At 33.1% G+C, this 13,872-nt stretch overlaps 1 protein-coding gene across 1 annotated transcript; it reads left to right on the plus strand.

The window, feature by feature from the left end:
• Positions 1-12,716: 12,716 nt before the first annotated feature.
• LOC139526212 (endoglucanase A-like) lies at positions 12,717-13,670 on the plus strand. Its single transcript, XM_071321338.1, has one exon. It carries the CDS (start codon positions 12,717-12,719, stop codon positions 13,668-13,670), a length of 954 nt encoding a protein of 317 aa, XP_071177439.1.
• Positions 13,671-13,872: the final 202 nt, after the last annotated feature.

Here is a 13,872-nt window from a genome sequence, read left to right on the forward strand (position 1 = left end):
TACTGTTGCCAGGTCATTAAAGATTGCATATTTTGGCGTTAATATTGATTCACTTATAGGGTCTTTGCATCGGAACTAAACACATTTATTCAAAAACCAGTTGTTGGCATGACACGGGTTATGTTCTTCTCATATATGTTATGATGGTATGATACTAAACCCCTAACGGGAAGGATTGTGCCTGATGTTCATATGATGAAATCATAATCTTTCAGTCAGTTTAATTGAAATCTGGAGCTGGCATGTCAGTTAACTGCTAGTAGTCTGTTGTTATTTATGTATTATTGTCATTTTGTTTATTTTCTTTGGTTACATCTTCTGACATCAGACTCGGACTTCTCTTGAATAGAATTTTAATGTGCGTATTGCTATGCGTTTACTTTTCTACATTGGCTAGAGGTATAGGGGGAGGGTTGAGATCTCACAAACATGTTTAACCCCGCCGCCCCTTGTGTACAATTTGGAAATTAGTATGGCGTTCATTATCACTGAACTAGTATATATTTGTTTAGGGGCCAGTTGAAGGACGCCTCCGGGTGCGGGAATTTCTCGCTACATTGAAGACCTGTTGGTGACCTTCTGCTGTTGTCTTTTTCTATGGTCGGGTTGTTGTCTCTTTGGCACATTCCCCATTTCCATTCTCAATTTTATGTCATAGAACATATAAACAAACGAGGAAAATTCACAATGGAAAGTCCGTATTCAAATGACAAAATCAAAAGTTCAAACAGATCAAGCGAATGGATAACAACTGTCATATTCCTGACTTGGTAAAGGCATTTTCTAATGTAGAAGACGTTGGATTGGACCTTGTTTTAAAGCTAGCTAAACATCTAACTTATATAAAAGAGGGACGAAAGATACCAAAGGGACAGTCAAACTCAAAAATCTAAAACAAACTGACAACGCCATGGCTAAAAATAAAAAAGACAAACAGAAAAACAATAGTACACACGACACAACATAGAAAACTAAAGAATAAACAACACGAACCCCACCAAAAACTAGGGGTGATCTCAGGTACAGTCGCATCAAATTCCATTATATTGACAACGAAGTGAACAATACAAACAGACACAATAGGTTAAAATGTCATTTATAGGTGTAAATAGTCTAACTCGGTAGGACACATCCGTGAAAAGGGAACAGGATTGTAGTTACTACATTAGGAACATATCCGATATAATCTTTGAAACAGATTTCCATAACAGTCAACAAACGCGTGATGCCGTCCGCTGTAGATCTGCTATGAAACCTTCAATTATTTAACAAGAAATGTTTCACCACAATAAGCCAGCAAACAAGATGAAGATAACAGATATAAGGTTTCTTGTCAGTAACCGTCATGGCTGATCGAGTAAGAAATACACAGTTGTATGTCGAATAAGATTACAGAATACGATATGCAAATAACAGACGACGCGCATGAATTAACCCTTTCTTTAAGAGTATCTATTAGACTCTTATTATGTGTTTCACATTGCATCTGTCATGAGTAAGTTGCTCGCATGTAGTTGTTTTCATAAACTATGTTATTTAACAAAAATTGATTTTGTACTTTAGATTTGTTTTCCATTCTTGTTTTCTTATAAAAAACATGTTTGGTAATATATAACTTGTACTTTTAGAAATTGGACTTGTATGGGGATTTGTTTAATGGCACTTATTCCACACCTTCTTTTATCTATTTAGACAATTATTTCATCAATTTGTTTGCACGTTGTAAGACCTTGTTGATCAAACAAATAACAATTAATTTTTGGAAACAGATATATATATATATAGTTTTTGACGTTCTCCACGTTAGTTGTCATACGAAAAATAGTTCAGAACTGTCGACTGCACTGCATCTATAAACAGTCTTACTGTTCAATATGCAGTAGAAAGTAGCTCCAAGCAATTAAAAAAAATATCAATTATATTTAGTTTAATCATTATTGGTAATTTTCTATCTTGAGAAGAAACCATTTCATTACGAATAATGGCTGATAAAATCATTCATTAAATTATTTATCTTTTACAATATCTGTCACTATGGTTTCTCGCTATCCATAGAATAATGCTGACAGATGATATTTTTTTCAATAATCCAATTCTGCATCGTAATAAATTATTCTTTTCATTCATCCTTAGCTCATTAGTTTGATGGTAATGTGAAAGCAAAATAATTTTATTATTTTACTATTGTCACGAACCCGGTTAAGTCTGATTTGGTTTCTGACTCGTGTTTATCAATATAATAGAACTTTATTCAACTGTCATACAAGTGGGAAATCTAGCTAGCTATGATACCAGATTTCACAACCCCTATGTTTTTTCCAGACAATGCTTGCTCCAAGTTCGGAATACGACAGTTGTATTCCAGCCGGTTGATTAAGTTGATGGTTTGGTTATGTCATTTCTTATGGACTTTTCCAATTAAACTGATGCATCTATCAACATGATAGAACGGCCAAAGTTTTATTTTGCCGAAATAACGATTATCGAACGCTCTAGTATATATTGTAATGTCAACTTTAATATATTCCTCCTTACAGATTTTTTTTAAACACTTCTGAATAAATAAAGACAACTGGGGTATACCGGTGTTCAAAATCAATAAATCGATTGGGAGAAAACAAATTCGGGTTTCAAACTAACACCAACTGTAAGAGGGGAAAAAGGAACAACAGGAACACTTTAAAGTCCAGCAAACACAAACGCCAACATGCGTACAAACGACCTTTTTAATTAATTACAACTGCCATACTCCTGACTTGAGAAACTAAACAGTTCTATAATACCTGTGACTATTGGTAAAATATTGTATACCCTATATAATATTCAATTAGGTAAACAAAATCTTATTTATCTTACAGTAAAATAATATATGTACGAATATTTCTTCACTGTGAATCTTATATATAGAGGGACTTCTTTCTGTTCAATGAGAATTATAGACCCGAATAGACTTTCTACCAGCAGGATACCTCTACTAGCTATAAAACCAGGTTTAATCCACCATTTTCAACATACGAAAATTTCTGTACCAAGTTAGGGATGTGACAGTTGTTATGAATTGGTTTCATGTGTTTGAGCTTTTGATTTTGCAATTTGATCACGGACCTTCCGTTTTGAATTTTCCTCGTCAGAATTCGGTAATTGTAATTTTTCAATACCAATTGTTCACATTCCAAGAATCTATCAGAAGGATATCATTCACCTATGATATCAATCAAATGCAAATATTGCATTCTAAAAAGAACAGCAAGCATTTGTATGTGCATTGGACAAAACATCGGATATTAACTAATGCAATTAAAAAAAAGAGCATCTATAGTACGGTGACCGAATAAGGAAAAGTCGCTTATTTAAGGAGTTTAATTGTCACTCGGACTATACGGCTATGAATCACAATATTGGTAGTTCAAAGGTTAAACTTAACATTTTGACTTGTCGTCATAAAATCGTACGGTGCAATTTTTGTAAAATAGGCTTTGAAGTACGTTAGTTTATTTGAACGAAAAATCAACTTTGAAAAGTTTTAAAGTCTACATTGTAAAATAACAGCCGTGATATGATTTCTGTTATTATATACATTGTTGTTACACCTTATTTAACGATTTCAAATAAAGTTTAACAAAATTAGTCCGTTATTAAAGAGTTTATACAAGAGATTAACACTACGAATATTTTTCTTTTAATAGAGTACGTTTCAATTCAATTTCATCATTTTTTTTAATGCAAAATGTAAAATAATTAACATTTATATGATATTTCATATCTTTAGTAATCAATGATATCAAATTCATTTATCTCAGAAGCAATATTTTAGCAATTCAAGCCAGACACAAGTCCTAACGCTCATATGACGGAGCTATTCGAAGCTCATAAACAGCCTCTTATAGATACATATAAGCGATGGGGATGTGCTGTATTACTTACATTCAAATACTGGAATATGTTCCTTAAAGCTGTAGACATTTTGCTGTCAAATGGAAGAGCAGAACGAGAGGGAAATTGGTCACGTTTTTTAGATCGTCATCTCAAATGTAACCTTATGTTTTTGTAACCAACCGTACATATTACTTAAAGTGGATACCAGTTTACATACTCGATGTGTTTAAACTTTCTGAGAATATTTGATCACCTTTTATACATGGCTACTTTGCTTCTAGACAGACTCCTGGGCATTTAAACGGTACCTGGACCAACATTGCAACAGAAAAGACAGTTATAAAAGGCTCAAGGGGATCAGGTGGCACTTTTGGCATAATAAATCAAAAGTCTGCATCTGTTAGATGGACCCTTACTAGATATTTCCTAGAATCCCTTAGTCGTGTAATGCTGAATAGGGCTGAAATTGCTGCAAATAATGCAAATATACAAGAGGAAACAAAACCAACAGCAATGAAAAGAGATGAAGATAATAATAAAATTGAGAATGGAAATGGGGAATGTGCCAAAGAGACAACAACCCGACCAAATAAAAAACAACAGCAGAGGGTCACCAACAGGTCTTCAATGTAGCGAGAAATTCCCGCACCCGGAGGCGTCCTTCAGCTGGCCCCTAAACAAATATATACTAGTCCAGTGATAATGAACGCCATACTAATTTCCAAATTGTACACAAGAAACTAAAATTAAAATAATACAAGACTAACAAGGCCAGAGGCTCCTGAATTGGGACAGGCGCAAAAATGCGGCGGGGTTAAACATGTTTGTGAGATCTCAACCCTCCCCCTATACCTCTAACCAATGTAGAAAAGTAAACGCATAACAATACGCACATTAAAATTCAGTTCAAGAGAAGTCCGAGTCTGATGTCAGAAGATGTAACCAAAGAAAATAAACAAAATGACAATAATACATAAATAACAACAGACTACTAGCAGTTAACTGACATGCCAGCTCCAGACTTCAATTAAACTGACTGAAAGATTATGATTTCATCATATGAACATCAGGCACAATCCTTCCCGTTAGGGGTTTAGTATCATACCATCATAACATATATGAGAAGAACATAACCCGTGTCATGCCAACAACTGTTTTAGAATAAATGTGTTTAGTTCCGATGCAAAGACCTTATCAGTGACTCAATATTAACGCCAAAATATGCAATCTTTAATGACTTGACAACAGTATCGTAATTATATCCCTTCTTAATAAGTATATTCAAAGGTTTTGTAAGTTTCTGAGGTAAATACTGACACCTTTGTGCTTTATAAAGAATATTTCCATAAAAAATTGGATGTATAATACCTGAACGTATTAGAAGTCTTCATGTTGAGCTATATTTACGAATGATGTCTTTATACCGATGATAAAATTTAGGAAATGTTTTGACTAGTATGTGATATCGAAAACCCTGGTGTAATAATTTTTCAGTAATACATAAATTTCTCTCGTTAAAATCTAAAACATTGTTACATACACGAGCGAATCGTACAAGTTGAGATATATAAACACTAAGATGGCGACAAGGGAACGTCACCATCTAAAAATGGATAATTAACGATAGGAAATGAAAAATCACCCCTTTTATCATAAATTTTAGTATTCAGCTTTCCATAAGTCATATAGATATCAAGATCGAGAAAAGGGCAGTGGTCATTGTTAGTATTAGCTTTATTTAAAGTAAGTTCAACAGGATAAATTTCATTAATATACATACTGAAGTCGTCATTATTGAGAGCCAAAATATCATCCAAATATCTAAAAGTATTATTAAATTTGTTTATCAGATGTTGTTTCGATGGGTCTTTGCTTATTTTTATCATAAATTGTAACTCGTAACAATACAAAAACAGGTCCGCAATAAGTGGTGCACAGTTAGTCCCCATTGGAATTCCGATAATCTGACGATATACGGAATCCCCAAAGCGAACAAAAATGTTATCTAGTAAAAATTCAAGGGCATATATAGTATCAAAGTATGTCCAATTAACATAGTTTTTTTGTTTATTGCTACTAAAAAATGACCTAAAAGAGTTTGAAGATATATATTCACATTCTGATTTTTTGAATGCCCATTTAATTAGGTGTGTGAATTTTTTCTTAATGAGAATGTGAGGCAATGTGGTATACAGGGTAGAAAAATCAAAACTTTGAACTGATTCAAAATCACCAATATAAGCATGCAATTTATCAAGTACTTCCAACGAGTTCTTGACACTCCAAAAGTAATTTATTCCACTATTTTCGAAGGCCTTATTTGAACAATTTATTATCAGGTTTTTAATTGTACCAAGTGTGCTGGTAAGAAGAATAGACAATTTAGTAGTTGAAAAATGGCTTGAAGACGAAATAAATCTATATTTGTAAGGGGTTTTGTAGCTTCGGAAGCCAATACATAGTTGGGACTTTCATTGTATTTGGCTCTGCTTGTAAAGCGGTGACTAAAAGTTTATGTTTGTTACAGATTTCGTTTTCTGAAAATGGAGTCAGTTGGAATGTTGGTGAATTGGTGATTTCCTTTTTCAGAACCTCAATGTAAAATTTACGTCAAACAATAATAATATTATTAGCAGCTTTATCGCCCGGGACAAAAACAAATTCCTTGGCTAGTTCTTTTAGCTTATGTTTGATACGAGAAATAGGTTTATTGTGGTTATTGTTAATAGTAAAATGTCCTTTAAAATGTTGAATACGTATATCAACTATCTTCATTACTGAATTAAAAAAAGAGTCCAAAGATTTTTTGTCAGCTTTTTCCCGTTTTATCCATTTCATACAGTAAGTATGGAGTGAGTCGTGGATGATATTACGACACTCATTCCAATTAATAATTGACGGGGGGCGATATTTAGGTCCTTTACTGAGGAATAATTTTAACTCTCGGTCTTGAACGATGTTAAGATCTCCTGTTATAACATGGGAAATGGGTCCATAAATATATTCGGAATTACGGCAATTACATGAAGTAGGTGTATTTTCACTGATATTAACATCTTTACACAATTGACTATAATTAAACACAAATTTCCGGGTAGATTTCTTGTAAATATAACAAATAAGAGGTAGCTCAGTATTGTCAAAATATACAGGAATTTGTTCTTTAACAGAATGGTCGTTAAATATACCGGCAATATTTACAAATTCAAAGCCTTTATTGACATACTTAATTTTAATAAAATGTTTTTATGATCTTCAGGGCGATCAATTTGGGGAATAATTTAGGATGACAATATGCCATAATAATTTGAACTATTTCATACTTAGGACTGCTATATGAAATTGTGTTGCAATCCTCCAAAATTTTATTTAACTTATTAACCGGTAACGAACAGAGTTTTGTTAACAGATAATGTCTGCCGTTGTTTTTTGAAATAGAAATTAGGTCCGAAATATTGGTATGATTGGCCCGAAATTTTCTTTGATTGCGATTTGTTCTACGACCGTGAGAACGTTTTTTACGAACAGTTTTAGAAACTATATCCAAAATGTTAACGGAATTGGTTCTAGATATATTACCAATTCCCATGATATTATCATTTAGACCGAGAGGGTAAACTGTCTGTAATTTTTTTAATCCAATTTAATTCAATTATTTTCCGTGATCGTACAAACTTTGAATGCGATTCACCAGGCTGCTTATTTACTACTTCTAAAGGTTGAACTGCTAAATATTTAAAAGGATGGTTGTGCTTCTTAAGGTGTTGGTAAATGATACTTTTGAATTTATTGGGTCTTTTAAAACGATACAGATGTTCTTGAGTGCGTTTAGATAAATATCGTCCAGTTTCTCCTACGTACTGAATACCACACCCCGGTTTGTTTCATGTGAGTAAATAAATAATGCTGTTTGTTTTTCAAGTTATATCAGTTTCAAAATTTAAAGAAAATAAGCGACCATTAAACGTTGACCTTACCGTATTGTTGGTGGAAAGACGGGGACATGTAAGTCATTTTTTGGCATGACACTTATCGATAGAAGGGTAACCACGATTTTTATTGTTAAAAATGTTAGCGATGGTAGTATTTTTAGATAACCGATTTTGAAGATTGAGACGTGTAGATACCCTTTGAACAAGTTTAGTATTTAGTAGTTTTCCATTTCTAAGCTTCATAATTGTTTTGTTAGTGAATTATATAATAAAGGAGCAACGATTGCCATTGTGAACCATCTGAATGATCAATGACTGATACCTTTGATGTGGAATTCCATCCTTCATGTCTTATCAATATCTCTTCTAGAATGCATGCTACAAGGGATTTTCGAGATTCTTTGCTCACAGCTGTCGAAGGGGATAAAACATGTCTAAACATGTTATCACTCGTGGTCTTTATTTAGATCAATCAAGGAGTTTTTATAGTCAAATACCGAAGTAAAAAATAAAAACGTTTGAAAACATGACCACAAAAACAAACCTTAAATTTAAATTGGGGGGAAATACTTTCAGGTCACATAAATCAATAACTTGTATGTAGACGTGCACTGATTTTGGCAAAATGTAGAGATGATGTTACCATATATAGAATATGTGATGTCGCACCCTGTAGGTTCCATTCCAATTCCCCCTTTTCAAGATGACGGCACCATGAGAAAATCATGCATGTCTGATTTGGTGAAGCAATTAGAATCTGAAGTCTCTTGTGCACTTTCCCTATCTTCCTTTGTACCATCACTCACAACTTGCATCAGAGATTGTACGGCATTTGTTCAATGTATTGATGTTAAGAAATGTTAAACATTCGATGACCTTGCAGCTGACTATTAAAAAAATATGTCCCAAAGAATTTCTATAGCGCACACAGTAGCAGATGCTTTTGACCGCTACGACATGAAAACTCTATAAAGTCTGCCGAAAGGGAACGCCATACAAAGACTACAGCTTCCACTAACGTGTATCAGATTATTGAGGGGAGAGGTATTCCTGACTGGAAAACTTTAACAAATACCCTATGATTCCACCTGATGTGAGCTTCACATAGCAAGAACCTTTGTAAATTCTGAAATTGTCAAAGTTATTTATACCAACACTGTTAATGGCTGTCGTAACTTGTTTAGCACCCAAGAGGAGGCCGATACTCAATGCCTTAAACTTTGACACGAAGTTTAGAGAAATGGAAAAGAGCGGAAGAACAATCATACGGACCTCTAATACAAATGTGCCTGTTCTGTGTGTTCACTACTATATATGAATATATGACACATACAAGCAAGTTGTGGGTGCAGATGGGGAACATTAGCAGTGTAAAGAATTGGGCGAAGATTTTCACTCATTCACTAACTATGTGTCTGTCTTTCAACAAACTGTCTACAAGACTTTCAAGGACACATACGACTATTTCAGTGGTTTTTTTTTTTAGAGTTTTGGTAATATTGACAAAGATGAAGCCCTTGTTTGGGCATGAAAGTTAATTTCAAAGCTTTATGATAAAAATATCTCTTTAAAACCATTTCATTATGATAATTATCTAATGGGCGTCAAGTTTGCCACCAGTAAAGATGTTAGTTTAGTCACGTTACCGCCCTCCCTGTGAGGCGGCACTGAAACCGCATGTTTTACGTACTTCGTTTTGAATTAAAAATTTGGTCCGTATTACACATTGCTAAACCCCCTATTCAGTCAATTTTACAATATTGATGGCTAGAGTTAAATGATTCATTACACCCCGTGTATTTCAAGGGCATATCTCAGCAGAATTCCTGTAGGATCTCGTGTTTTCATCGAAGGGAAAATTTCCATGTCAAAAAGTCATGTGTTTGTTCACAACAAAAACTTACATGTCCGAAGCCTTGCTCCTTGCTGTAAAGGGTCAGAATTATGTAGAACTTTCAAATCATGTTCCTTGATAGATGAACTAGAAGATATTCCTGGCATAATTCTGTTGTGTGAATCTCTTTGATTGGATTTTTGAATTGAAACTGTTTTCGAGGTATTGAGTGCTTTTTAGTTTTAATGAATTACATTAATGAGCTTATGCAAAATACGCATTCATAATAGAAGCCTTCATGTAAAATAATAATATTTATCCTTTATTGCCTAGATTGAATGCTAGCCGGCAAGGTAGCTATTGTAGTTTTAACAGAAGATGTGTATAATAGATCAAGGGTTTGAAAAACGCCAATTTCCATAATAAATCGATTTCCTAATTATTTTTTTTGTTACATTTATGAGATAATTCATTGCTAATTGATTTGAAAAATATCTGATTCTGAAATTTTTTAACCTAAATTGTTGTATATCTTCAAATTTTGAAAGTATGGAAGAAAAATAAGAAAAACAGAATTTGATCATTGACCTTATTTTATGCAAAACTGTTACCACATTTCTTTTTGACGACATCGATATTGTAAAAGTACTCATTTTTCCGAATCCAATGATATATAATATAGCCATATAGTATGTTTGACGATTAAATCTTAGAAAATATTCGGTCTGGTCACAAAACTACTACTAGTATCTGATGCGATTAGAATCAAAATTTGAGCTCTCACTAACTCAGGTCTGATTGTGGAGTATGTTTAAAATTTAATTGAAACATTGCACTTCTTATTGAATGTAAGGTCTTTAGAACTTGACAATTTGTAACGTTTTATTTTCTTTTAATGTGGAGAATAGACCAATCGATAAAGAACACAGTGATCGAATATAGTTGCATTTTCTACAACGATAGGCATGTAATTAAAAATAAAAAAAACACCTTCTTTTTAATTGTTCATGGTAAATCATATCTAATGCTTAATTGAATGAAATCAGCAATTAAATATATATCTTGATCATACGTGTGTATTCTTAATTTAAAAGGCTTGATAAAATAACATTAACAACACACTACACGCCTTCTAATAGACGTATTTACACTTGTATGCAAATCCGCCATTACGTAAAATCACTCGGGTTCCCGTAAACTTTGACATTATAATCTAAAATATTTGACGTCACAATTTAAAAGTGATTGTTGCTTGACGTCAAAAGGTGATTCGGAATAGATCTAAAGTCATTCGAAGGCAAGATTCAGCTAAATACCAAAAGTGTAAATACGTTTATTAGTGATGCATTCCTTTCTTCAACTAGACATTTATAGAATTAAATAACAATTTCTGTGTTGTTTGTTTCATAGTTGACCTTTTTATTATTAATCATCTGTTATAGTTGCATTAGGGATATTTCTTAGACTGTATATATCAAAGGTTAATTTTTGGATTAAATGTCATATCTATTTAATATATAAAGAGCTGTCGTATAATATATAACCCTGTGTGTTGCTTATAAGGATACTAATAGCAGTTTCAAAGCGGTAAGTTACAAGTAAACTTTTATATCTGACTATGTGGTATGGGCTTTGCTCATTGTTGAAGGCCGTACGGTGACCTGTAGTTGTTTATTTCTGTGTCATTTTTGTCTCTTGTGGAGAGTTGTCTCATTGGCAATCATACCACATTTTCTTTTTATATATATGTATTTATCAATTTATTTGGACCTGCCAGAATTTGACTGATTGGATATCTAAACAAAAGTTATGAAAACATATGTTCTTATACACATGACCTTTTTTTAGTTATCTTTTTAAAGTTTTAAATGAAAATCACTGTATTTGACATGTTTTACATAAGATCATCTTTCTATAATTTTGATATTAACAAAAAATAAATTTATATTTTGGCTATCCAAATAGTTTACTATTCATGTACATCTACGATTATTTCCTGTTTTGGTAGGCTTTAGATTGCTCTGTCTTTATTGGTTTATGTAGTATAGTGAAGATGGTGGGCATCTCTCTTTATTTTCCAGACGTCGATATTGTCCCTTATTTTTAAATAGTGGGCGCTGCTAGTATCGTATCCTTGGTATTTCTTACTCCCGTTTCATAGCAGTTTTGAGAGTTTAATGGGCAAAAGAGCTTATAAATCTACTGATTATTTTAACATTCTTGCTCAATTTAAATATGTTATTTGTATCGGCGAAATCACCTGCTTTAATCATCTTGTGAAATTTGACGGTAATTACATATAGAATTACCATACATCGTCTCGAAATATGAATGTTATTTGTACAAGGCCTAGAAACAGGTAGAAAGCGCAGCTGTGCCGAGCATTTCTCCCTGTTTCGAGCCGATTACAAATAACATTAATATTTCGAGACAATGTATGGTTATTCTTTATATACTGCAACTCTTATAACTGTTAGAAATGAAGTATTTAGGGTAAAAACCACCATTTCTTAATTTTGAGCGGAAGACGTAAAATTTCCGCGAACCTGTATGTTTTTTTGACGTCATAAATATAACTCTACGGAAACACATTGTCAACGTCTTAAAACAAGGTGACATACGATCAGTGACTGTATATCACATATGAATATACGGTCAATGCAATTTGACTGCTCAAATATCACAGCTGCAGTATATATGTTTATATTATAATAATTCGTAAAATTCATTCAACTGAATCATAGCGTTATTTACAAATAAGTATAATTATAGAAGGTTTGTAATACGCCTCTCAAATATATTCGTCGCATGTAAGTGAACCATATTTCAAAAGATGAAATACGTGAGCTAATTTGAAATACCAAATTATGATTTCCTGTATCGATATTGTTAACCTAACATGCTTCTTATTCAAATAATTTTCAACTGAAAAATAAAATAACTGTATGCACGTTTTACTTTTTCATCTTTACACTTCTTGCAAATGTTAATTTTACTTTGTCGTTTTCCAAATTTTTACCATGCTATGTATTCTTTTTATAGAATGGCATAACAAGCAGGAAGTTTAACCAAAAATGGCAATGTTTTCTTTACTGCTCATTTGCATCTGTACTGTTGAAGTAATATTAGGTTCAGCCACTCCAATAACACCATCGGCGTATGCTAAAGTGCTGAAACAAGGATTTTCCACAAATTATTTCAATACTCTAAATTTTGACAATGTCTATGATAAACAAAATGTTAAGGATGTTTACGCTAAAGGATTCAGGAACTTAAGAATACCATGCACAGCTAATCTTGAGGGTTTGAACATGACAGTATTTTTAACCAATTTAGAGACAGTTGTGGACGATTGTCTTGACGTTGGTGTCACACCTGTCATTTCCTGGGTCTATACTGAAATGGAAGGCAATGCCACGGCAGCTAATCAACTGGACTATTTGCAATGGTGGACAGATGTTGCTATGCAATTGAAGGACAAAGACTATGGACTTTCTTTCAGCTTATTTGCCGATTGGACTGAATCAGCAGTAAAGATAATTCGTAAGTCTGGTGGAAACAATAAGAACCGAGTTATAATGCTAGCATTACCCATCAAAGATGATGACTATGTTATGGTGGAAACTAATACATATGCTTCTGGACCACAAAATCAATATGAAGATGAAAAATGTTCTGGCTCTCCACCTAGATGTTGGGAAGATGATGGCATCAAAATTGGCAAAGTAATTGTAGATAAAAATATTGACGATGCAACCAATAATAAAACAACTTCAGGGCTTCCGGTTTACTGGGGATCGTGGTCAGCAGTCGACAATAAAAGTGGAACCTTAAACCAGACGGAAGTAATTGATTTTTGCAAATATTTTGTAAATGCACTTCAAACGGAATCCATTCCTTGGTCCTTGAATTCCCTCGACTTGTTTTATGATACTACGAAAAGCACGTGGTTAACAGGGCTACAGACTGTCAAAGATCAACAATTTAATATGTCTCTCATATTGGATACGATTGTGGCAAATCTGTAAATGACTTATGGGTACAACAACAAACTGGAAAACAATAAATTTAGTTGTAGAAAGCTGTGTTTTTATTGTTAATTTTGGTTAAATAACAGAAGTAGGATGAATCAATGTTTTTGGTCGGGTTTGTTTTTCATTTAATGTCTTGTTGACTGTTGGTTGTCATTTGATTGTGTTTCTTTTTTTTTTGTAATCATTTTATCAGTTT

The sequence above is a fragment of the Mytilus edulis genome, chromosome 6 (assembly GCF_963676685.1).
Source record: "Mytilus edulis chromosome 6, xbMytEdul2.2, whole genome shotgun sequence".
NCBI classification, from domain to species: Eukaryota; Metazoa; Mollusca; class Bivalvia; order Mytilida; family Mytilidae; genus Mytilus; species Mytilus edulis.

Excerpts from the sequence above, each read along its gene's own strand:
- LOC139526212 (XM_071321338.1), top strand. The coding sequence starts at position 12,717 with ATGGCAATGTTTTCTTTACTGCTCATTTGCATCTGTACTGTTGAAGTA.